Genomic DNA, 24,382 nt, shown 5'->3' on the forward strand with positions numbered 1-24,382 from the left:
GCCTACATTTTTGTCACTTGCCTGAAAGATGGGAAGGATTTACTGTGCGACTGCTTTTCAACTGAAGCGCTGCTTACTCAACTTTCTTTATTAACGGCGCCTGAGGAGTACCCGCTTATGCCTCGAACCACGAACCCCAAATCTATCTTCTTAATTCGATGGACAATGTTCCCTTAAGTGCAGAGATTTATTCCACCCCTGGCGTGAATGGTCCTTTAGAAACGTGCTTGTAATTCGTCGCTTAGACTTGTGATAATTTTGTTGTTTGTATCCTTCTTTTTATTCTTTTGTAATTAGTGCGACCTGAATGTTTCTCTTCTCTCACATTTTTCTTGTTGTTCCTGGCGTGTATGTCTTCTTCCTACCTGAGCGCTCTATCCTTTGTCGCTGGTTTATGTTAGTCTTTGTAGCCTGTCATCTCGCTGTTTGTTATCTCTTTACTTCCCTACTTCCTATCTTCAACTTACTTTTACATCCCCTCTTTCCTGGAGACTGGGCAAGCGTTGTGCCCCTCTTGATGGCAGTCGCCAGCTTGCTTCTTATAACCTTCTCTGTCTATTGTATATGAATGTTTTAATATTGAATAATGATATTTTTTTATTTATTTGATACTGTCAACCCTCTAGTTGAGGTCATAACAGGGAGGGCAGTATAAAAATAAAAAATAAAACAGTTAAATAAACACTAATCTATACAAAACAGTCAATACATAAAACATAACGAGCATTTCATTCGTGTTAACACATGTCCACAGCGTTTTCCAAAGCAGAGACATCATCTGAAGCAACAATAGACCTCGTCAAGTGGTTCCATAATTAGAGTGCGCATGGAACAAAAATGAGAATCCTAATGTGTCACTACAGGTATTATCCAGCGGAACAACGTAATCATGATTTATTCGCGGATTCTGTCTTGCTGGTGCGCGTAGACATTTGGGTTTATCAATTTGAATTTGAGTTTTGATTATCTGTAACAATGTATTTGTTGAGTATTGAGTCTGCGTATTTCCGATAGATCTAAAGGGCAACACTTTAACATCTGTGTTAGGGAGTTTCATCTGGGATTTATAGGACACGCAAAACGCACTGCTAGTATCTAAATTCTTTCTAACTTCTATGTAGGTGACTTTATTTGGGACTACAGACTACCAAGATGATCATAATTTTACTATAGCATTCGCTTCTCCAAATTGTATTGTGGAAAACAATCTGCGCGACGTGTATCTATACCCCAGCGAGAAGTGAGCCGATAGAGTGGCTGAGTGAACAAATTAATGGCTATATGATTAAGTAATTGACGATAAAGTTATCAAAAAAACGGTACCGAAGAGCGCGAAAGTATGCACGCAAAATTCTATGAGGTTAGGAGCCGTCATCATGACGGCTCATAGGAGCCGTAATCATCATCTGTTACCATGTTCTCGAAATGTCAATAAAAAGTATAAGGCACTTCGTTCAGGCATGGTTGACGAATTATGGACTAGACTCACTTATGGAAGCTACAGTGAGTGCATTTTACATTTTTCATAAGTGCAGAAATTCGCGTCCTCATGCCTTTTTCCGGACCTACTGCTAACATAGAATAATCACGTCGAGAATAGTCGTTACACTAATATTATTTGTCTGAACCCGTCGTTCTAAACTTTTTTTCTCTTTTTCCAATCTGCTTACGCATTAGATATACGAAGAAGTGCATATGGCCGAATATACAGGCTATACAGTCACGAAAGGAGACACCTGACTTCAATTCAAACGAGCCTATCATTGTTGTTTCTGTCCTAAAAAGCCCCTCGAAACGTACCTCTGTGTGTAATCACTACTGAGAAACTAAAGACAAACATAGCGCATATTCTGAGAGCTTCGTTGATGATTCTGACTGATGAAAAAATGAAAGATCTACCCTTTTCTTGTTTTGATGTTTGCTAGTGTCGTGAAATTTGTCTAGCAGCTAGCTCGCACTGGTTTAACTACAATATATTACAGAGTCTTCAAAAGAGCAGAATAAGATCACACCTCGGTTTTGCTGTTGTGTACTTATCAACAGCGCAAACACGACCGTTCCGGTTCCTACATGAACGACGACAATATAGGATAGTTCATCCTCCAGGAGACGACGTAGGCGACAGTATTCGGAACAAAACAACGAGAGATCGGCCACAATAGACGGGTGCTCGAACACAATAGCGAGCAAGAGAAGCGACGTGGAAACATCGCTCTCTCGATGGGCAGTCGCTCGTAAAACGTGTCAACGAAGACGTGCGTCCTATCTGGAGGGAGCACTTCGTGCTCCTACGTGGGATACATCTCTTTCTTTGAATGGCACGGGTAGATAGGCACGCCGCAGCGAGAGCCCCCAAAGACGCGCGCGCGCCTTCTCCTCATCCTCGTGTTCTGTCGCTGGGCTGACCGTTCCGCAGGCTGTCCCCATAGCAACGGCACCGAAGCCGCGCCGCTCCGCCGCGAGCTCATCCGCTCTCGACATCTCTTGTCGGCTCAGGGAAGCGCTAGTTGCGCATACGGGCGCAGGGGTCGCTACCTGACTGCCCTTCGGCACCGCTCCGGTGATGCGCGCCTCTCCCCTCTTCCGCACAGCGATCCTGGTGTTGGAAGCGCTAGGAGCGCGTGCGCGCTCTCATCAGAGCTGACGTCCCGTCGCACCGACCGGCCGGCGAGTCGCTGCCGCCGCGCTCCCAAGTGAGAGACGTCGACGCCCGCGTCGTCCCGCTTGTTTCGGATGTGATTTGTCGCGAGAAGGAGTCCTTGTCTCCTCGCTCCCTAAAAGAGGGTACGATCGTTCCGCGTTTCCCTTCGGTCGCCGTTTAAAGCCGGCGGCGATGGCGGTCTGCCGTCACCACCGCCCGATCATCTGTGCCGAGACCGCTGGCTCGGGTGCGCAAGCACGGGCCAGGTAAGCCCACGGCGCTTGCTCCTGAACGCCTCGAGGTACTGCGAGAACACGCGGCGCGATCCTGTCCTCGTTCGTGTCATCTAGGGACGTGACATTCGAGAAACGCCCGTCGTCGCTTAGAAAGTGTGTGTTTCGGGCTGTGCGCCGGACTACCACTCTGCGGCAGCGCGGAGGACATGACTTCCCCAGAGACGAAGGATACTCCGGCCGGTTAGGCAAGTCGTCCGGAAGATACCGCGCCCGACGAGCGAACGGCGGCGCGCCGCCCTGGGACGCGATGCGGGCCGGCCTGCTCGCCGCCGCTGTGGTCGCCGCCGGTGTGCTGTGCTGTTGTTGTTCTGGCGGCATTGGACGTGTGGCGGCCGTGCCTCGCTTCCAGGGCAGCGTGCCGTCGGCTTCTTCGCACGGCGGCGACGCTCAGGGCTCCGCGCAGTCGGCCGGCCTGGCCGCCAACGCCAGCCGGCGCCTGCTGCCACCCGAGCAGTTCTGCCAGAGCCTGGGCTGCTCCTGTCACCTGGAACCGAGGCTGGCCTGTCAGCTGGAGAGCGACCGCATCGCTGCCATACCGCGACTCCTCACGCAGGATCGCGCGGACAAGATCACAGACATGTGAGTTCACGCGCCCTGCTTGGTTCTGCGGAGCAGTGTACCTTTTTCAGCACGCGACGTCACCAGCCTTTGTCACGTTCACGTGGGCCGCATGTCAATTCCGGACTACAAAGCGATTTTCTCTGAGTGAGAAAAGAAGTCGAGGGGCTTGTGCTCCGGAATGGTTCGACGGCTGCTCTAGACAGTGATGCAGCGGGGGAACGTGACGAAAGATGGAAACAAACAGCGACCGCAACAGATTTAGTAAGGTTGACGTATCGGCTTCCAACACAGGGTTCACAGTGCGATTAAGAAGCGACAAACTATTCGCTTCATTATGCCTTATAAGGTTGCTTACACTGGCGGCATTTTACCATCGTTTTGATTGCGTGTCCGCTTGGCGTAGTTTGGATACGTGCAGACTCTAGATAAAGATGCGTCGTTGCCTTACTTGATTATTTTCTTTAGAAGTCACACGTGCCTATACACAGTTGATATCATTCATTGCCTGGCAAAACACCATGAGCAATAAGCGCGCCCGATGACACTTGTTGCATCTTAACGTTTCGGTGCTGCTTGAACCGCCTCCCGAACTATTCGCTTCCGCCAATGTAAACATGCGGAGAGTTCATGCATTGAATCGCATGCGCCACACCAAATAACTTCTCTTTATTTAGTTTGTCCATTGCACAAATCTGACGTGAGCTCGTGCCGAAGCTTTCGGTTAGCCGCACAGGCACATCTGCACTTAAAAGGGGCGGGGGACGCGAACTTTGGCTCCGCTTATGCTTTGGGCGTAAGGAATGGAAACCGTCTGTCCAGTTCAATAAAGGGCATTTGGGCTAAAGAAATGCGCAGGTATACAGCAACGATGCTGTTGTGATCTATCGTTCGCCTCGTGGTTCACTTCACAGGTTTGAATCTTAAAGGGAGCTCATTATGAATCAAGTTAGATAGATCGCATGGATTCACCTCTCTGATTGCCACGAAATTGACTTCAGAAAAAAAAGAAAGAAATGCACTTTGTCTTTTGTGTTTGCTGATTCGGTCCACGTCCATGTCTTCATGAGGCGCCGTTATCGGCGAGCAAATTTATCGAAAGTCCAGTAATAGCTGTACGGAATGCGAGAAAACGTTTAGCACACCTGAAGTGATTACACACAGCAATGTCACAGAAGAAAGTAAATCAGATTCTATCCAGAATGAGAACGCAATGTGAGAAAACGAGGCCATTGACAACGTCAATTAACATTCCTAGCCTACCGAGCTGAAACTGAGGACGCGACAAGGACCCGAAAAACTCTTAATAATGTAATCAGTATGTTTACGTGCGCCGAAGTTCTTGCTGCATTGACGTCAAGCTTCCATGAGTCAGCTGTCCAAAGTCCACTTTATTTAGCCCCCTTGCCCGCTCGCTTTACGTCCTTGAATGCAGCAGAGACTGGCCAGACAGCGCGAACATGTGGTTATCGCCGCATGCCTCTGCGCAGTCGCGATACAGAACCGCCGAGGCACCCCGCAGGCATTCCTTACTGATTAAGGTCATTGTGGCACTTGTCGAATTGGGCATAGAGAAAGGCGTCAATTGGCCGGTGCGTTGCATTGACGGCGGGTAAGTGCGACCAGGACGTTGTTGCATTGTGAGAGCCAGACTGCTAACGGCAGCTGCACTCTCACTAACCAGCGCAGACCGGCCATCGCCCGCGCCGCTGATAGCTCGGTGGAAGACGAGGCAGTCTGGCAGGCAGTGTGAGGCGCAAAACAAAGGCCAGCAGGAGATAGAGAAGCGGTTGCTCTTATTTGATCAGCGGTCGCAAAAAAGCCTAAAGCGGAAACAAAATGGAACACATCTGGGTCTCAACTTTCACTTCGGTGTTGGCGCGTCTATACGTTTACTCCGCGCGACGCCGAAATCGAAGTCCAGCTATGTTCCGCGTCGTCTGTTTGATGCCAAGGGACGTACGAAGAGCATTTTAACAGCGCGTGCGCCTCGCATTAAGTGATTCATACGTATCCTGCAGGTCCACGAAGAAGAAGGAGAAAGATGCAAAAGTCGTATACAACGAAAGTGCATCTCATTTGACTGCGTTTCATAGTGCGTTGTGTTCAATTATAAATGTCACAGAACTTGTGCTGCTGAAACGAGCCAACATTGTACTTGTCGCTATATACGAAGAAAGAAAGAAACAAACAAACAAAGCAGCGCAACGCGAAACTAAGATGTGGGGCTGTTTCATCGAAGTCCTTAAAAATTAAAATGCTTCATATCAACAATCCGCTTCGGTATTCCCGATGTATTACATGACGCTTGTTTAGGAATCCCGAACTCAGAAAGAGAAAGCAACAAAAAGAAGGCAGACATTTGCAAGGAATTAATGCTCCTTAACCTGCTACACAGCACAGCCGTCAACACTAAAGCCTTCATATACGCGGTGCCCGTGTAAACACAGCCATTGCCAAAGCACTTTGAACTACTATATATATACGTATACAGGTCGCAATGGAACGTTGACAAAGAGATTTTAAAGGTTATCACGCTTGTTTTGTCTTCAATATTTCTGAGGCAATAAGCGCGATCATTGTTGTCGCGAATAGGACTTTCGCTATAGGCTCGCACATAAGTTTCCGCATCAGGAATTCCTCCGTAATGGTACATTGTTTCGTTGGCAATCCCGGCATTCCATGAGGATATTGCCTGGCGCAAACATGTTGTTTAGTCTTTGATGTACGTTGGGTTGCGCAAGTTTGTGCGTGTACTCCAGACTGGCTTGATGTTGAAAGGCATGTAACAATGTTTTTTTATTGTTATTATTATTCTCTTGGGCTGTCACTCGGCATAAATTCAGAATGAAATTGGCCCGCTCCACACATATAATGCAAAAGCGACACATTGAATGTGGTGTCTATGAGCCATTGTTCACAACTTTCAGGTTAGTCACTTCTCAACCTCACACACTTAAGTACACTTTAGCGAACTGTCATTGTCCCAGGACACGTCCTAAGTAGATGGCGGACAACCTATTGATAAAACTGTTGGTCTCTATTTTCTTCCTATGCATCATGTTAGCATAAATTGGTAAGTTTCCGGTAACTCATGCACGTCGCTGTAAAAATTGTTTAATTTTTTCCCCATCAATAATGCATGCTCAGGTATCGTATTTCTTTGTTTTGTTCATAAGAAGCTATATAGTTGCATAAGGGCGTTATTCTCTCGGCCAATTAGCTCAAGAGCCAAGAGAATAAGGCTTCTACACAACTACGTAGCTTCTATACCAACTATGGAGCAAAAGTTTTCTGCTGGAAATGAATTTGGGAGGGGGAGGGCACTGTGTGGTAGCATTGCTACTCTGCTAAGGATAGTTCCTGAAAAGTGTTTCTTTGAAACGTCCAGCTAATTTTTCTCTTTGCATATAAAAACAACTTATTGAGTGACTTTTTTTTTTCAGTGGAATACGTAAAGGAGCTTGTAGCTGGTGTTTCATATCGAGAGAATTATGAAATTTAGTTGGAATAATGTGAATGTAATAGCTCTAACAAAGCACATAAGGGGACACAGGCAAGCTCATAGTCCGCACAACAGATGTGAAAGCTTGGAGCTCGTCTGCGTCCCCTTATGCTCTTCATTGAGTTACGTTGAGTACCCTGTTCCTTACAAAATGCTAAGTAAGCTAGTCAAAAGCTACTTCTCAAAGACAATTTGAAAAACATAAAAAACAACCTACATCAACAGCGTGGCTATGTTTGCCAATTATTTAGGTAACATCTTTTTTTAGCGGATACTTCTAAACTTCTAAGAAGACAATGAGCATAGAGTTCAAGACAATTCAGGTCATACGCTCAATCGATCACTTAATTATATGAGCCAGCGAAAGGCAATGTTACGAAATGAGTGTCACACATGCCATACGGTTAATTTTACGTCACATAATTTTCGAATCCATTGCCTGAATGCCCGCCGCTCCCGTGGGGCAACGCGCTGTACGTTACGTGATACAAATGTGAAGGCGTCCACCAAAACTCTAAACATAACGACGACGGATGTAGCTTTTGCTTTTTGATAATTTGCGTGCGACAAGAAATGAAACGAACAATTTTCCGCTTGAGACATGCAAGACAGAGAGAGAGAGAATACCGAAAACAAACGTAAGTGTTTTTGGCTCAGAGGAGAGGCACTGATAGAGGACATGTTCTGACATGATGGCTACGATTTCGCCGTTCAACAGTGAGCGTTCGGAAGTGGTCATTTGCCCTTATAGCGGCTCACAACAGCTACCTGTGCTTCTACTAAAGCCTTTGCACAGCTTGCTACCAGTATGAGCTCTTATACCGATTTCACGAGACTAACGATAAATGCGAACACGTATATGCATGCAAGATATTTCATATAGAGGTATTCACGCACTACTTAAAAGATTTTTTTTCTAATGTGGTATGAGGTTTATGGTATGATGTTACGAGCCCAGAAACGATGTCTTTAACCACCAGTGTGACAAAACAAAGCGCTAGACCAACATCACGCATGAATTCTATCACAGTTCTAGTTCGGACCATTTGTTTCTGGTCTTCATCGTTCATCAACCTAGCTTTCAAATCTGTCACTTTTCCTATAGAACTGAAAGGTGGTAAAGTCGTTCCCGTTTTTAAAAAAGGCGATTGCACGCTAATATCCAACTCTCGACACCCATTTGCATACTATCTTTTCTCAGTAAGATATTCGAAAACTCACTTGAAATTCGCCTCACGAAATACCTCAGTAAATTGAGATTCTATCACCTTTCTAATTTGCTTTTCGTGAAGCATATTCCACTGACCTCGCTTTATCTTTAACCGAAAAGCTGAAGAAAGCAATTGATGAGGGCTACTACGCAGGTTCTGTATTTGCAGATTTCACCAAAGCATTCGACACTATCAACCCCCACATTATTTTTATGAAGTTCGACGCAATAGGCATAACCGGTCCCGCTCTCTCATTAATAAAAAAATACTCAACGGAAGTCAGGTTGTTCGTCTGTTAGGTTATAAATCTAGACCCAAAGTAAAAAATATAGGAGTACCACAATGTTCTATTCGTCGCCCACTTCTTTTCATAATTTATATAAATGATCTGCCAACTTGTCTTACTACTTCAGAATGCTTACTTTACGCAGATGACACAGTTGTCAGCACTGATAAATACCTCCAGTCTCTGACACATAAACTAAATAATGACCGAGCTAACTCGACGGCTCGGTGCTTCCATAATAAATTGCAAATTCATCCCACTAAAACGAGGTTCGCTGTCTTTCACTCTCACCAACATGTACATAATTATATCCCGCCAGCATTTTAACATCACTTTGCAATTGAAGCAGAAGAAGAGGCTACGTTTTGGGGAATTCAACTGGACCGTCACTTGAAATTTCACTCGCATGTTGCTTACCTGTCAAGAAAAATGGCTTAAGGCATACGTGTTTTAATTGAATCTCGTGATATATTTTCTCAGCGTACATTACTTTCGTTATACTAGCTTTTATTCATTCCCATATTGATTACTGGATCACATCTTGGGGCAATACCTACAGCAGCCACCTTGTCTCCCTTCAAACTTTGGATAATCAATACATTAGAATACTTACTCGTAGTCCCCATCGCAGTGACGCGAAAGTACTCCTACATGCCAACAACGTCCTAACGGTTGATAACACTTTCAAATACAAACTAGGTACATTATTATTCAAGCAAATAAGCAATCAGCTTCCCCTGTTCATCATCCCTCAATCCAACCTAGCGAATACTAACTTGACAAGGTTTGCACATAATCACAATTTTATTTTACCTTCAGTTTATACCATCTATGGCAAACAAACGGCTTACTACACCGGAATCCGTCTCGGAACACCATACCACCGGTAATCAATATATCTCAGTCAACTGGCCAATTCAAAAAAGAACTGAAAACTTTCCTCACACCGATGCCATATTCTGCATAATTGTAGTTACCTCCTTTTACTTCTTTTTTGTCCTGCTCCCTATCATACCTACCTGTCCACAACATTTTGTTGACGAAGCATCTCGTCAGGGCTTGTCTTACATTGCTGAAGATAGATGCGAGTTCTTTTTGTTTTCTTTTTTTTTTCGTTTATTTTTGCTATTTTTTACCCTGTAACCATCCGACGACTGCTTAGGAGTGTTGAATTACCTTTGTTTCTTACCCTGTCTAACTTTGACTTTTGTTTCCGTTGTTTGCCGTTCTTTGTTCTTGTTTCTTTCCTGCGATGTATTTTATCGTTTGTTTTCGCTACTGCTGTTTTTCTTTCTTTTTTTTTCTGCGTTGTATTTTATTGTTTGTGTTGGGTATTGCAGTTTGCTGCTTTAATTAATTTCTCTAGATTCACTACTATAGGAGGTTCTGATTCAATCTTTGACTATGGGACCTCCTTCTGCATACAAAAAATTTTGTAATTCATTTAAGGCCTCAATAAAACCACTTCTGACTTCTCCTCGAGTGGTGCACCGGCTATATTGTCGGTGCGCAATAGGTTAACGGCGCGACGCATGCTAAGAATGCAATGAATGGACTGAACTGATTTGTATTCATGAGTCCCTCTGGTTGAAGTGCTCAGCAAGGGCGGACTAGTAGATTTATTATATAGTGTTCGGAGCGCGCGTGCCCCTGTTCTGTCGGGGCAATGAGGACAGTTGTCGTCGCCGCTTTTTATTTACTTTGGTTCAAGGCAGCATGTAGGGGAATGCCGATAACGATGCCGTTGGGAAGTAGGAGGACGAGGAAAAGAAGGAAAGAAAGGTATGGAGACCTGCCAGAAGCACATCTGGTTTGCTACCCTACACAATGGAAAGGGGTGAATTTTCCAATGAATTTAAGGTGGTAAGGGGTGGTAAGGGTGGTAAGGGGTAAGCGAGTTTCTCGTGGTACAGACACAACACGCTTCTTACCTTAGTTGCCTTCAGCCCTTCACTGATGGCTACTACTACCGGCATGCTTTGCGACAGTGGTGACCATGTAAATCTCGTCGTGAAATCGGTTTATTAACTTTGTTTAACTTAGGTGTGAATTGAGAGCAGAATTCAGAAAGCTACTCGTTCGTTAGCGTTATTTGCCATTGGCCGTTCGCCTTGGTCAATATGTCCAACATTAGGATTGGCTGCAATTTTCTCTTACGAACATTTCTAGCGTAAGAGCTTCTTTGTGAATGCAAACTGTAACCGGCAAAACTATCGGCTGGGATCTGCTGATAGGAACATTTCTAGCGATAAGAACTTTTTTTGAATACGGGGGCGGGTTTATGGCAATCACAATTTCTAGAGCACTTCACTTCTCTTTCTGCAACATAATTATAGCATGTGTAGAAATTTGTTTGACAAATATAGCTGGTAGCATATAGAAGAAGAAAAGTAGCATAGAAGAGAGAAAGGTAGAAAGGTAGAAAGGGTCAACAAGAACAGAACATCTTGTTTGCTACCCTACTCACATTCTGCGGCGCCCCTAAGCTCCAGCTGTTTACTTCTATGAGGATGTATGAAGCTCCACTTCTTTATGACATATAAATTGCAAAATACTGAATTTATCATTCCCTTATGGTTTGTTGTACGTCTACATTGACCATCTGGAATGTCCACCTTCACTGGTTTCTGTGTTCCGTTTTCATCTCATTTTTCGCCAACTTTATCGTATCAGGCAGCGTTCTCTTTCTGCAAAGATCTCGTTCTAGGTGCTTTCCGTTGCGTCGCAGCGCGTGAACGCCGCCACTCACCAGTTTTCTAGCACAGTGGAATTGCAGGACAGTGAAACAAGACTTAAATAAGAACTTATTCTTTACCTTCAACAACAGCCTGTAATTGGCTCTCGCATTTTCTGCCCTTGTTTGCTAACACGGTCAGCCAGCTGCCGTTATTGCGTACTCAGCGTTTTGCATAAGAAGGCGAAGACAGCTTTGTGAGTTCCGGCCTAGGTAATTAGAAAAGGCGCAGCGTGGTTACGAATGACCGGTTGAGTGTCGCAGGCGTCGCGTGGGCTGCGCCGCGGAGCCGCTCGTGTACCGCGCCGTGTTCTTGCAGGGGGCAAGCTGCAGAACGTGCCGTAATGAAGTTAGGCTGGCGCTGTCGTCGATTTCGATGCTCGCAAAAGTGGTGTCCGTCCGCAGTGGGTGAGGTTCGCGCATGCGTTTCGGGACGTAATTTGTTATGAGAAGCTCTACAGGGGAGAGGTCTCTCGAAATAGAAGGCTGTAGTACTCGTGAGAAAACTCTTCGGACAGAGAGCGCAGCGTAAACGTAGTGGTGTGCAACTCTGGTACGCTTAACTACAGTTGCTTTTCTGCGCCATGCCCCAGAGCATTCCATTTGTTTGCAAACATGCAGCTTGCCTATAGGATTGCTCTTGTGAATCCCATACTAGTCCTACTTTTCACTGCAACAGCATGCTGCGGACAGCTCTACATGGTCGCGTTTACACGAGAGTAATTCTGGTGGGCCAAGTGTGCACGCCACATAGCGTCGAGTTGCGGCAACCGATTAGACGAAGAGAGGTTCCGGCTCCAAGTCACTTGGCTGCACACATACCAGTCAACCCACACAACCTGACCCCATTCGACTTTAGCGGACGCGCATTGACCTAGCCAGGCACTTCCACTAAAGTCGGACTACGTCATACAGGCCTATAGTTTGCCTCTACCAAGCCGAACAGTTGCCAATTCTGACTGTCCGGTGTTCGCAAAAGTTTATGCGTCAAGCAAATTCCAGACGAGAAGACGGTTCTACCTGCTTTTGTCAGGTTTACATTTAGGACGAGGACGTTGGAAAAATGTTCAAAGACAAACCGCATGTCCAACAAAAGTCGTTTCAGGGCCACAATGAGACTCATTACACGGCCGCGCAGACGAGATAAAGATAAGATTATGGACAGGCGAAACCCACTCCGTTCCGCAGGGCGCGTGCGCGAACGGACCCCTCACGGTTCGCCGCCCTCAAAACGCCATCATTGCGGAACCACCCGAACGGATCGGAAGTCAGCGTTCGCGGTAAACACTTTGAGACGAGCGTGTCCACTCTCCAGGGCGAGTAATGGGCGCTTCAAAACCAACGGGGCCGTTGCACGTGTTTCCGCGCAGTCAGCGTTCCATCCAGCCGCGGTGCGCTGCATGCCTTCCACCGCTGAGTGTGCCAAGAGTGCTTGCACTCCCTTGCCCCTCCACTCCCTTCCATTCCTGCTATTTCATTTCTCTCTTCTCTTCGCCTGAGCGTCCCGGCAGGCCGTAAACCGCTATCTACGGCTACAGCACGTGCCGCAACACAAGAAAAGCATCCAACGCTGCTGCGCGGAGCACTTCTTTTGTTCTTTTTTTATCGCGTTCGTGTTTTCGAGTCTTTTGATGTCTGCAGAGTGGGCGTTAGCCGCAAGCATAGCCGAAGAAATGGCGCTCGATTTTCAGTGATCGCTACAGTGTGTTCGTCACGTGTTTCGGCCTCGGCCCGGGAATCTTCTCCTCCTCCCTGGCTTCTTTCCTCCGTTCTGTTTTCTTATCTCCTTTGTGGCATCCGAGATAAAGCGAATGCTTTTGGTGTCGCGGCAGCGACGTCTGCCGTGTCGTAACGCATGATGCCATTACCTGTCGGCAAGCGCGCAGTGTGCGCCCAGACGCTCCTACTTCTGCCCCTCTTTTAATTGAGTCTGCAGTGAAGTCGCGCATCGCATTAGCTTCTTCGCCAGACGCGAGTACGCAGTCTATGTTGACGCTTCATGCATTGTTTTCCTTCTGGTAAGGCCTGACGAAACTATAATGAAACTGTACACATGACTAAACTTGTCAGTGAGCGAAGTTTGTTGATATCTGCTGACATTGCTTAGCTCCTTGTAGCTTAACAAAACCCAACGAGATGCCAAGTGCTGGATCAAAATTCGTACCTCGTACTAGCGTTTTTACAAGGCAAATATGACGAAAGCCATACATCTCACATAGAAACTTTTTTTTATCTTAAAATCTTCATGGTTTATAACTCAAACAACGTTCCCTGCTACAATGCTCATTCCATTCTTTTTCTTTGCCTTATATACTCACAGAGCACCTATTTCACACCCTTTATGTAGGTTCCTATAAGGCTATAAAACGAGGCATTAAACCTACATTACGTCGGCCCCTTACTGCTTCGAACGTTTGATTGATTTATAGCCGTGGTTTCGACGACTCTCCCGTTTAACGCGGTAAATGCGTTGAGCAGTACGCCAAGAAGCACTTTATCTTTTTTTTATAGCTACCGCCTACACTGGCCCATCGGGGCGGACGATGACTTGGCCAGATAGTCATTGCAATTCTGCTGTTACTGTTGCTATATAGGGTGTCCCACGTAACTTGAGCCACACTTTAAAGAATACCACGCAGCTACACAGAACCAAGGTAATGTTGTTTGCCGTTGCTTGGAGCTAGATTAATTTTCCCATTCCGCATGATTACTTAATTAGTTTTGATATATTCTGTCAATGAGAAAATTATCGAGCAGAGGGCGGTAGAGCTCACCGGTAGAGCTTCCCAAATATGAAAACTCCCGATACAGCTTTCTGTTGCTCAATACGTGCTACATGAAAGCGTTTTTCCAAGCATGAGAAACGCCCATGAATACACAAAAACTTGCCGCGCGACTGGTCGCTCGAGGCACTTTGCGTGTATTCGCGGGCTTCTCTCTTCCTTGGAAAAACACTTATGCAGCACGTATTGAGCAACAGAAAACTATATCGGGAGTTTTTCATGTTACTCTACAATTTTCTCAATGTCACATTTAGTTTAAATATAATATTTGAGAAGTTGTTTAAATAATCAAGACTAATTATGTAATTAGGCGGATCGGAAAAAAGAAAGAACTAAGTATCTCCAAGCGAAGGCAAACAACATTACCTTGGATTTGTTCAGCTTCATGGCATTTGCATATTTTTAAAGTTTGGCTCAAGTTACGTGAGGCACCCTGTATGCTGCTTCCCGTGTGTGTGAGCCAAAACTGATCCTTCTGACCGCTGCCGAAGCGGTCAATACGTGCGACCGTGCCTGAGGTACAGTGTTGCCGTTCCTCCCACAATATCGAGTTATAGCAGCAGAGATAAACACTGCCCTGCACTTTCTGGGCGATTAATCTGAAACGCGGAAGGCTATTTCGTCCTCCTGTGGGGCCTTTAGCCAATTAGCAGAGGTAGCAACTACACAAGAACATTTCCCATTATCAGCCGAGTCAGGCCTCTTGATGTCCGTACAGTAGTGTTACAGATTGAATGGCCCGTTATTTTTTCAGGCCGTTGCTGCAATAAGTAAATAGTTTCGTTACGGCAAAATGTGATATTTGAAAACGTACAGTAATGGTGGGAGTGCGACTGAAGCAAATTCGCATGGAAAGTTGTCACAGCACGGGCACAGCAACGGTTTCTTTTCTTCTTTGGTTTGCGGTTCTATATAGTCAGACTTCCGCTATGAACGCATGTCAACGTGTCGGGATTTCCATTTTTAACGATTTATGCGCTCAGCATTATTTACCGTAGGGCCATTTTCGAATCACTCACGTACTTTATTAGTAGAAATTCCTGCGGCATCGCGAAAGGTAGAAGTGTGTCACGCATCAGCATTTCTATCGTCTTCGTGGACAGCATCGCGACAGTTTGACAACTGGTGCCACTGCTGATGGAATGTCTACGGGTGCTCAACTAAGCCCGTATATACCGCACAATGCGCAGAGGACACTGAGTGTCAGAGTGTCAGGCACTGCTCTTTTTGGTTTCAATGATCCAGGGTACCATGGTCATAGTTCCATGTTCTTCTACAGCAGCTGTGCATCCGAGCACCGTAAGTGTGGCTCACGGTGCGACGCTCCAAAACCTTCTTTTCTTCTCGTCTTCACCATCTCCATCCCGACAAACGCGGACGACGACAGCATGGGTATTTCACGTGGATGGATTTAAAATTAGCCCACCAGGGTCAGGTCTGGACAGAATTCGCTCGAGTTGAGTGATCGGGGTCAAGTGGACTTCGCCCGTCTGACGTAACGAGAGTTTATAAAAGCTTGTCGTAGGCGTCAGCAGAAACCAGGACACAGGCTGCAGAGGCTCAAGCGCTGCATTCGATTTGTTTTCGACGTTCTATGCTCAACGGTTGTAAGTTACCCGTTCGGGGTGTTCTTGTATTTCTGTCTTAGTGAATCCCTTGCATACGAAGCGCGCGTAAGACGCTTGGAATCCAGTTGAATTGTGTGCACTAAGTAGAATACGCTTCAAGAGCATTTAGATTGCGGCTGTCCGCTAAGACCACGATAATCCCTAGAAGGTTCAAGGGTGCAGGCGGGGACTGCTTTAGAGACGTATCACCTACGAGCGTTGTCTGTGTCTGGAAGAGGAAGCAAAGCGTCTGCCGTGACGTTTGCGTAACGTCTTTGTAAATGTTCATTCACGACACTGGCATCAGTTAAAAAAGCTACATGTGTGCATCGCAACCGACATGCTATATCCAGTGCCCTCATTTCAACGAGACTTAGTAATTTTCGATTTCAGCATGAATTATTTGGTCACTCACAGCTCGTGGAACACGAGTGGCACGTTGTACAATCGCGTGAAGCGCAGTGCGCCTAAAACTACATTCTGACGTCTGAAAATGCAATTGAAACTTAACGAAGTTCCAGCTAGATGTATGTTTAGTTTTTTGCCCTTTTGCGGAGAAAGAAATGGAGAGAACGCAACGAAAACTCAAACTCCTCGAAAACAGCGGTAGTGCTCGAATAGCTTTCTGCGTCATCGGTGGATGTGGCCAGCGTCCAAGAATTCTCATTTCAGAAAATGCTTTACTAGAAACCAATCAGCTAAGTGCGGTCTGTAAAGGGGTGCGGTGGACTTTCGTACTGAGGGCAAGTGAACGACAGGCGTTAGTTTCTTGAGAACCACAGCTGCTGCACATTGGCATATCGGCTATTCGGAGACGGAAATAATACGCGTTTGTAAATGCCACACCAAGGCATAGGCGGTAGGGCAGTGCTGTATGGCCGCAGGAAAGGCTAGTTCGCGCTTGGAGCCGTAACAAAGGGTCCAGGGTGCGTAGGCAGAAATTAGGTACGCTCGGAAGCCTCCAGAAAGCTTGTGTCGTTCTGTGAGCAAGGAAACGAAGTTCTCTTGCAGCGTTCGTCTCTGTCAGTGTAGTTTAAATAATCTTAATGCACCGGTCGGCAGTCTGGCCAGCTTTATCACCGAGGTCGTTATCGACAATGCCACAATGACCCGGAAGCTACTGAAACTTTGACATCGATTGGGCCCTTTTTTGCAGAGCATGATGGTCAATTTATCTTATTTCAGATATGATTTGCTCATATGGGCTTTGACATAAGGGCATCAAGGGTGTCCCAGAGCCCCGTTTGAAGGGATTAACGATGTTACATAAGTGATAACTACTGCTCTAGAGTGTACTTAAGACAACCACGAATGGAACGTGTGCGGAGACGGCGTCAGGCTGTGTCAGCGTCGCCAACAGAATGCAGCTCTGCGAGAATCTATCGTTGTGAGCCGCTATTTCAGATAAGAGGGGTCCTTTTGTGTCAGATTACTGAAGGACGGCAGTTGTCTCCTTTGCCGCTACGAAGGAAAGAGAGGTTGGCACGTCGTTCTTTGACAAAAGTAGGAGGAAACACCACGAAGGCCACAAAGCAGCAAGATGCTTTCCTTTCCAGAAGTTTCTCTTCTCGCATGTAAGTTAGTGAATATACTATTTCCTTCACAACAGTAGCCATCGTGATTTGTTTCACCTTTCGATGTGTCTCTACTTCCATTCAGACAACGCGGTGAAACTGGATACGTCACACAATCATGGTAGCTGTTTTAGTTAGCTGAGAGGTCGTTTTCTGAATATTTCTTCAACTCTGGTAAAACCACAGCAAATAGTCTCAAAGAATTCCGGAGCAAGTATATATTTATAACCTAATATTGCCGTTATCGCAAATGTAAGTTCAATTTTCGATTATGTAAGCGACATAGCCTTAGTAAAATTTGTCCATTGTAGTACGGCGCACGATGCGCCGTGGAGAAAGTACCTCTTCATGGGCGCCTTTATCACTTGTTTCACACAGGCACTTGTATCGGACATGTGAACTAGAGAACTGCTGTGTTTCCCTGCAATCTCGCCTGGTTTCAGCAAGGAAATCCGGCCTCTTGTCCTAGTTGTAGGTCCTGCTCTTCGCAGCGAACTATTTCTTCCAGGACACTTTCTTTCATTCTCACTTCGTCGTATTTGTCAAAAGAATTATCCTTCAGGAGAAACATTCACGAATCTGTACTCATTTCTCATCGGAATGACCAGAAGTCCCGAAGACGAAGTTGGTGGGCGCAGAGAGACGGTTTCGCATCCTCTTCGCGAATGTTCTCCTTACATAGAGCAAAAACAGCGCTCTCTGCCACATCTGAGAAACTTGACAACCGCCTTCTTACATACAAGAAACAGAATCCCTGGACCCTGGTCTCAGCCAACGTTAGCTTGACTCGGTTTAAAAGCACTGGTGTTTTTTTAAAAGCATCGCGACTACAGACAGAATGTAACCATTGTTAGGTGCCTTCACTACGTTTCTGCGGGCAAATCCTTGTACTACTTTTGTCCTTATCTTTTGTACCCTTTCCCGCTTCGATCAATGCTGGGAAAGCAACTGGATAGTTATTCTGGTTAACCTTGCGGCCTTTTATATCTTATTTTGTCTCTCTCACTTCAGAAAGCAAAAAAAAAAAAAAAAAAATTTCTTCAGTCAACCAAACGCGCGCAGGCGGCCGCGTTTCGAATGCTACAAACGGACTCGTATCCGTCACGAGGCCTACTGAGTCACTATAGCTCGGACATCCCGGCAAATTGCCCAGACTGCCAAGAACTTTATTGCTCACTCTCGCACTTGCTATGGCAATGTACCGCGTTACCAAAGGGCCCTCTCTCTAGTGAGCCCGAATGGGAAGAAGCCCTCAAAAGCCCGGACCTCAAACTCCAGCTCAAGGCCGTCTAGAGGGCCCAAGAACTGGCGGAGCATCACCACGTTCCCGCCCCGACTTGGGCGTCGCCTACGGTTTCAGCCCGAGGAGCTCCCCGTATGGGATCTCTAACGGCTTAAAACTCCTCAGGACCTCACTGAAGTTCTTGACTGACTGACTGACAGTCAACAAATTATTCTTAAAGCTGTACCAACAGGTGACTCGAAGAGAACAGGACTCAAAAGCGATTTTACCAGCAGTGAACGTATGTGTTCCTCTGGTAAACAATGTGGCTACGCTGAAACCGGCCAGAAGGAGACGCTAGCTATATCACATGTCTACATTGTTTAAAACCTACTTCCGAAAAGAGGCACAACATTGGTACCATCGGTTAACGGGGGAAATGGCTTCCTCGCCTGGATTCGAGCTCTGCGTAAGGTTACCATAGCAACGAGGTAATCATAGCGACAAGTCGAGGCAACGTGCCATAAAATCGAGCCGCAAAAGCTAGGCGGAGAACAGCTATCGCTGCTCAGAGTGGCACCGATATTTTGCTTCTGTGGTTCTTTATAACTTTCCTTCTTCTATTTCATCGGTTTGCACTCAGTTTAGCATACGTCGATCTTCCTTTATTTTTTTCTCGGTCGAAGTTTACTGAATCTTCATTGATTTTCGGTCAAGGCCGCAAGCGATGATTGATCTAGATGCCTAACTACAAGAATGCATTAGTCGTTTTTTGCGAATGTTTGGGTTCCTTCCTTTTTTACCGTTTTACCTCATTTAACAGCGCACGTTTGTTGGCTACAATAGGAAAAATCGATTTGCCGGTAGTTTCACGTTCCGATTAGATTACAGGGAGCATCAAGAAGATCCCGATCGTTCTCTTCTACTTCTGATAAAGTTCGTTTCGTACGTTGCACTGACAGGTTTACGAGTGTCGTCTTTGTTAAGTAAGAACGAGAACGTAGTCGTAGGCTTCAAATGTCCAGCGCCAATTGAGGGGCAATGTTTGAGTAGTGGACAGATTGCACAATCATTGCTACACCGGGGTCGCTCGGAGAGAACTTGTAATGAGCAGCTCGCCCTGCGGCGCGTGTTTGCCATCGTAAAAATCGGACGACTGAAGCCGTTTGGAGCTGACGCCATACCGGGGGGGCACATTGTTTAATCGACCGAGCGACGAATTACGTCTTGCGAAGCTCACTGCACTTGGGCCCGTAAAGAAATTAACGTATCACCGCTGGTCAGTCGTCTGTTATAGACTGCTGGTTAGACGGAGAGCTCTCTCAGGTCCCGGGGATTCAGGGTCTGTAACCTGGTTCCTAGCATTCATTAAATTAATTAATTAATTAATTAGCCGTGGCAGATATAGTTCCTCGTGTTTTGACAATTGTCGCCATCTTAATAAAGGTGAATTTAATTGATCTAAATAGGTAGTCCACTATTCTTCGCCATCTGGTGTTCACCTCCGATATTCAACATGCGCTTTGCGAGCAGTATGCGATACTTCTTCCTAGCATATGCTGACCCCTGATTAGCATATGATTTAGTTAAGCGAACACCGTAGCTCGGATCCTGAGTATTAAAGGAACTATTCCCGGGGTGCCACGTAAACGGTGCAGTGCTTGCTTTCCTTTGAGACTTCGCTATCAACGACATAGCTTCTTTCGCGAGACACTTCGGAGCTTGTCAGACACATCGCCCACTCCGCCCATTAACGTTTCACCTTTTCGATGTTAGTGCAATAGTTGGTTTGTAAAAATCATGATAAAGAGCGTAGACAAGACAAGAAAGCGGGAATAGGAACACAGGCGTTGTGTTAAAGCGCACGTGTTCCGTCTCTCCTGTCCTGTAGTCTGCCCTGTTCACCATAATCATTGTTATCTTCTTTCGCAGACTGTTTCCCATTTCGGCCATTGTTTCTGGAAATGTTATTTTTCACTTGGAATCGTCATTTGCGCATTCCTCTTCCAAATTGTTGGCGTTAGTGTATTTCGTTACTTGACTCTCCACCTCTATTTAGACCTCACTTCTTTTCATTTTGCCGCCAAATTATTGTTCAGTGCCTTCTCGCCAATGCAGCTCTCGCCTCTCCTCATTACGGGGTAATATAATCCAACTCTTTCCTTAATTATCACACTTATTAATGAAGTTCGCGATCTGACCCCTTCATCTAATACGACCAATACGAGGTCGAGAGCATATTTAATTGTCACTTTGTGCTTCAATCTCAGTTACTGAACCCATTCCAAACTTGCCTCTAAGACTTCTTCGTGAGTATTGTTATTAAAACGTGTCGCTTCATCAAACCCTTGAGCGCTTCTACCTTTACAAGCGACTACCTTCACCAGCAACATATATGTTTAACAAGTGCCTGTAAGAAAACCGTAATAGGTTCATGTGCCCACGATTTTATAATGACTATTTTCATAAGAATTGTCTTGTTTATGACGATGCTCCTTGATCCGCGCGGTCATGCTTCGCGGCGGCGCAGGTTGCAGGGACGCCGGGGTGGGCGACCGACGTGGACGCTGCAGAAGCGGGCCCCCGTGCGATAGCGCCCTTATCAGGCCGTGCCGAGAACAAAGGACGCAGCAGCGGTAGCTGCGTGCGGCCCTGCCGCCCGACAACAGCCCCGGCGGGCTTCGCTCGCGACAGCACGGCCGGCCACGCGCGCTCCGGCCGCCGCCGCCGCCGATGCCAAGGGCGCCCCGTGGCGCAGTATCCGCCTCCACGCACAGCAGTGCGCGGCGGCTGTCGGTCGCGTCACACGCAGTTAGATGCTCGGGCAGCTTTAGTTATGCGCACGTAAAGAGTTTGGGTACGTGTATCGGACCAACAGGTGTAAAGCTCCTTCCTTGGTTACTCCGAGAGGGAACACTACGTTCTCTTTTGCTGAAGAACGTTTTTATTGAAACTAACGTGCTGAAAACATCAGAGATGCTAAGGTGGAACAGTTGCCGTCCAAGTACTGGTTGAACTCGCCTGCTGCGATACGACCGCCAGCACCTTGTCTATACACACGATTTCGTACGCGTAGACTCGTGCAGTGCGGGTAACAATTAAGTCTTTATCGGCCTCGTATAGAGAAAACTGGAGAACCAACTCTGTTGGCTCGGTAGCTGTAGCATTCTGCTGCTGAGCGCGTGCTCTCAGGTTCGATTCCCGGCCGTGGCAGTGGTATTCCGATGAGGACGCGATTCAAGAACTCTTATGTGTCCAGCTTCGGGCGCGCGATAAGAATAGCACTGGTGGTTGAAATTAATACTTAGCATCCTACAACTGTGTCTTCCATGGCTAAACTACGGTTTCGGGGGGAGGGAGGGAATGCGCTGTTTAAGAAAAAACGAGAAAACCTGCTGTAAGATTAACAACGGTGAAGAGCATATCTAAGTGGTGCACTCACACAAAGAGGAGCGCCGTGGAATAAGAAATTGAAGGTTCATTTTCAGAGAAATGAAAGCGTGATGGGTACGGTGATGCAAAAGCAGAAAATGCCACTTCGCTTTCTATATTCTTGGATCCCTGTTTTTTTAGATGATTGCATTAATATTTGTCTAGCTCGCAGGTGCTGTGAAACGAGTATATTGCCTATCGGAACAAAACAGCAATGTGCTATATGCTTTTCACCGTTTGTACGCGTCGGTTTGTCAGGAATTCGCACACTTTGGTCTTACTAAACGCGACAATATATTACGAATGAAGAACAATTCTTTTTACATGTAACACTCTACACTGAAGACCGGATGCTCGTCTGGATGACCTATACGTATACGTTCCCCTTCTTGCTTTCTCTTTCTCTCTTGCATTCAGTCTAGCCCGACGTCTCTCGAAGCACACGCGTTTCTGCCTCCAGTGTGAAAAAGCAGGTGTAGTTTTGAATGTGCGTTACACGCATGCTAAGTGTAAATTCCAAACTCTGAGAGAGAGAGAGAGAGAGAGAGAGAGAGAGAGAGATTCGAGAAAGGAAAGGCAGGGAGGTTAACCAGACATACGTCCGGTTTGCTGTTCTGCACTGGGGGAAGAGGGCATAGGGATGAAAAGAGAGGGAGGAGAGAGTAAGAAAGAGAGAGAGAGCCCAGTTCCGCGCACACTCGAAGGTTCACGCCAAGTCTACAAACAGTACCAAGACCTGTCGACTTGAGGCATTGCACTAACGTTTTCGTCGCTTTCTGTATGATCGATGTGTACGGCCATTACCCAAGGATCTTCATTTCCGAAAATGGTCTGAAGTCCAGCCGGTCCAATGCTATCCGCGTCTTACTGGCGTCAGAGACGTAAGATGAGAACGCAACCTATCTAAACCACCTGAATTCATCCAAGAACTCGCAAAATGAAGTCGGCAGAGATGAAAGACTTATCAAAACGATATATAGCAATAATATATAGATAATAACGGACTGTTCTGGCCTATGTAGCCCTAACAAACATTCATTCCTGTTTGTTTACTGGCTAAAAGCAATTCTTGAATTCATGCGATCGGGCGCGTTGTTGCAAGGCCAAACAGGAGCGCGCAAACTCGTAGAAGTGCCCGTCAAATACCTTTGAGTGCAAGAACTGGCATGGATCTAAAAAGAACAAGCGGAACCTTTCTTTCCGGGTTCCTCATAGTGCGGAAAACACGCTTGGCGATAAAGCAGCTAAAAATGATCACGAACACACCAGGACCGGCACTCTTGAGCGAACACAACATTTCTGTCGCAGAAAAGGATGCAACACCAGGCTTTCGGAAAGCGGCTCTTATCAAACGTACCGACCAGCGCACTCGGCATGCACCCGTTCCACAAAGAGACCACACACCATCCGCGTATCGGCGTGACCTTGCGTTCCGGCCAGTTTCCCTCGACGGCGCCGGTAGTTGACTGTTGCGGGACAACACCCCCCGCCCGCCGCCACCGCTGTGGTCTCGCGGCTTTGGGGGCGCCTCTCGCCTTTACGCGTGAGACGCCGACGCTTTCTTCCGAGGAGCAAAAATAACTGCCGTGGAAACTCTGCGTCTTCTTTTTCGGGAGCTGCCAAAACTTTGTTTGTGTGTCGAAGGGCTCTCAGCTTCGAAGCTTCGACGAGAAAACAGTAACAACGCGGCAGTTGAACGTATTATTCATGTTCTTGTATATCTTTTCACATTCTCGTTAGTCACCTCCTTCTCGTCATCGCTATCATCGTCATCATGGTCACTACCACGACAATTCGTGGTAATGACAATGATGACGATGATAGTTATGACTATTATAAAAAGTTCGTGCCTAGCATTAATTACTAAAGACCGACGTACTTCCCTAATATATATATATATATATATAAATAAATAAATATATATATATATATATATATATATATATATATATATATATATATATATATATAAAAGGAAGGCAGGGATGTTAACCAGTCAAGAGTCCGATTGGCTACCGCGCGCTGGGGGAAGGGAGAAGGCGGTTGCGTGAAGTCCCCTCAGAAGTGACGCTCGGGCGATTGTGAGCGATTGCCGGCAACTTTTGCAAGGCTAGATCCGCCTGCACTAAGCAACGTACCTCCCCGTCGTGAAATTGTCTGAATTGAAAGAGTTTATGGCGGGGCGATGCCAAGACCCTACCGTCGGTAGTACATCCATCGCGTCTTGATAGCAGATTGGTAAGGCAACTTCAGGACGCTCATACATTTTTCATTCTCGTAGTACCTCGCACATATAGTGGCTTGACTACCTCATTTTTTTATTTAAGTTGCCGTTCGGCCATTTTCAGTTGTGAACACGATATACAATACAATACTTCATTCGTCGTATGCTGTATATATACGCTATACAAGGAAACATGGGGAAAAGCTGGGAACCTTGACCGGCCCAGGCATCTTACAGTGCGACCATTGGCGACAGGCAGCAATCAAAAGATTGTGTAAAATACAAATATATATGCACACATATATACAC

General features: G+C 46.3%; 1 protein-coding gene across 1 annotated transcript in view; it reads left to right on the forward strand.

Moving 5' to 3' along the window:
- The first annotated feature begins 2,594 nt into the window (after positions 1-2,594).
- The window catches only part of LOC126519053 (high affinity nerve growth factor receptor-like), a 176,867-nt gene continuing 155,079 nt past the window's right edge, over positions 2,595-24,382 (forward strand). The window contains exon 1 of the mRNA XM_050168668.3: positions 2,595-3,516. Within this exon, the coding sequence (XP_050024625.1) occupies positions 3,185-3,516 (332 nt within the window). The 5' untranslated portion in view covers positions 2,595-3,184. The remainder of the gene's footprint in view (positions 3,517-24,382) is intronic.

Source organism: Dermacentor andersoni, chromosome 3 (genome assembly GCF_023375885.2).
Source record: "Dermacentor andersoni chromosome 3, qqDerAnde1_hic_scaffold, whole genome shotgun sequence".
Taxonomy (NCBI): Eukaryota; Metazoa; Arthropoda; class Arachnida; order Ixodida; family Ixodidae; genus Dermacentor; species Dermacentor andersoni.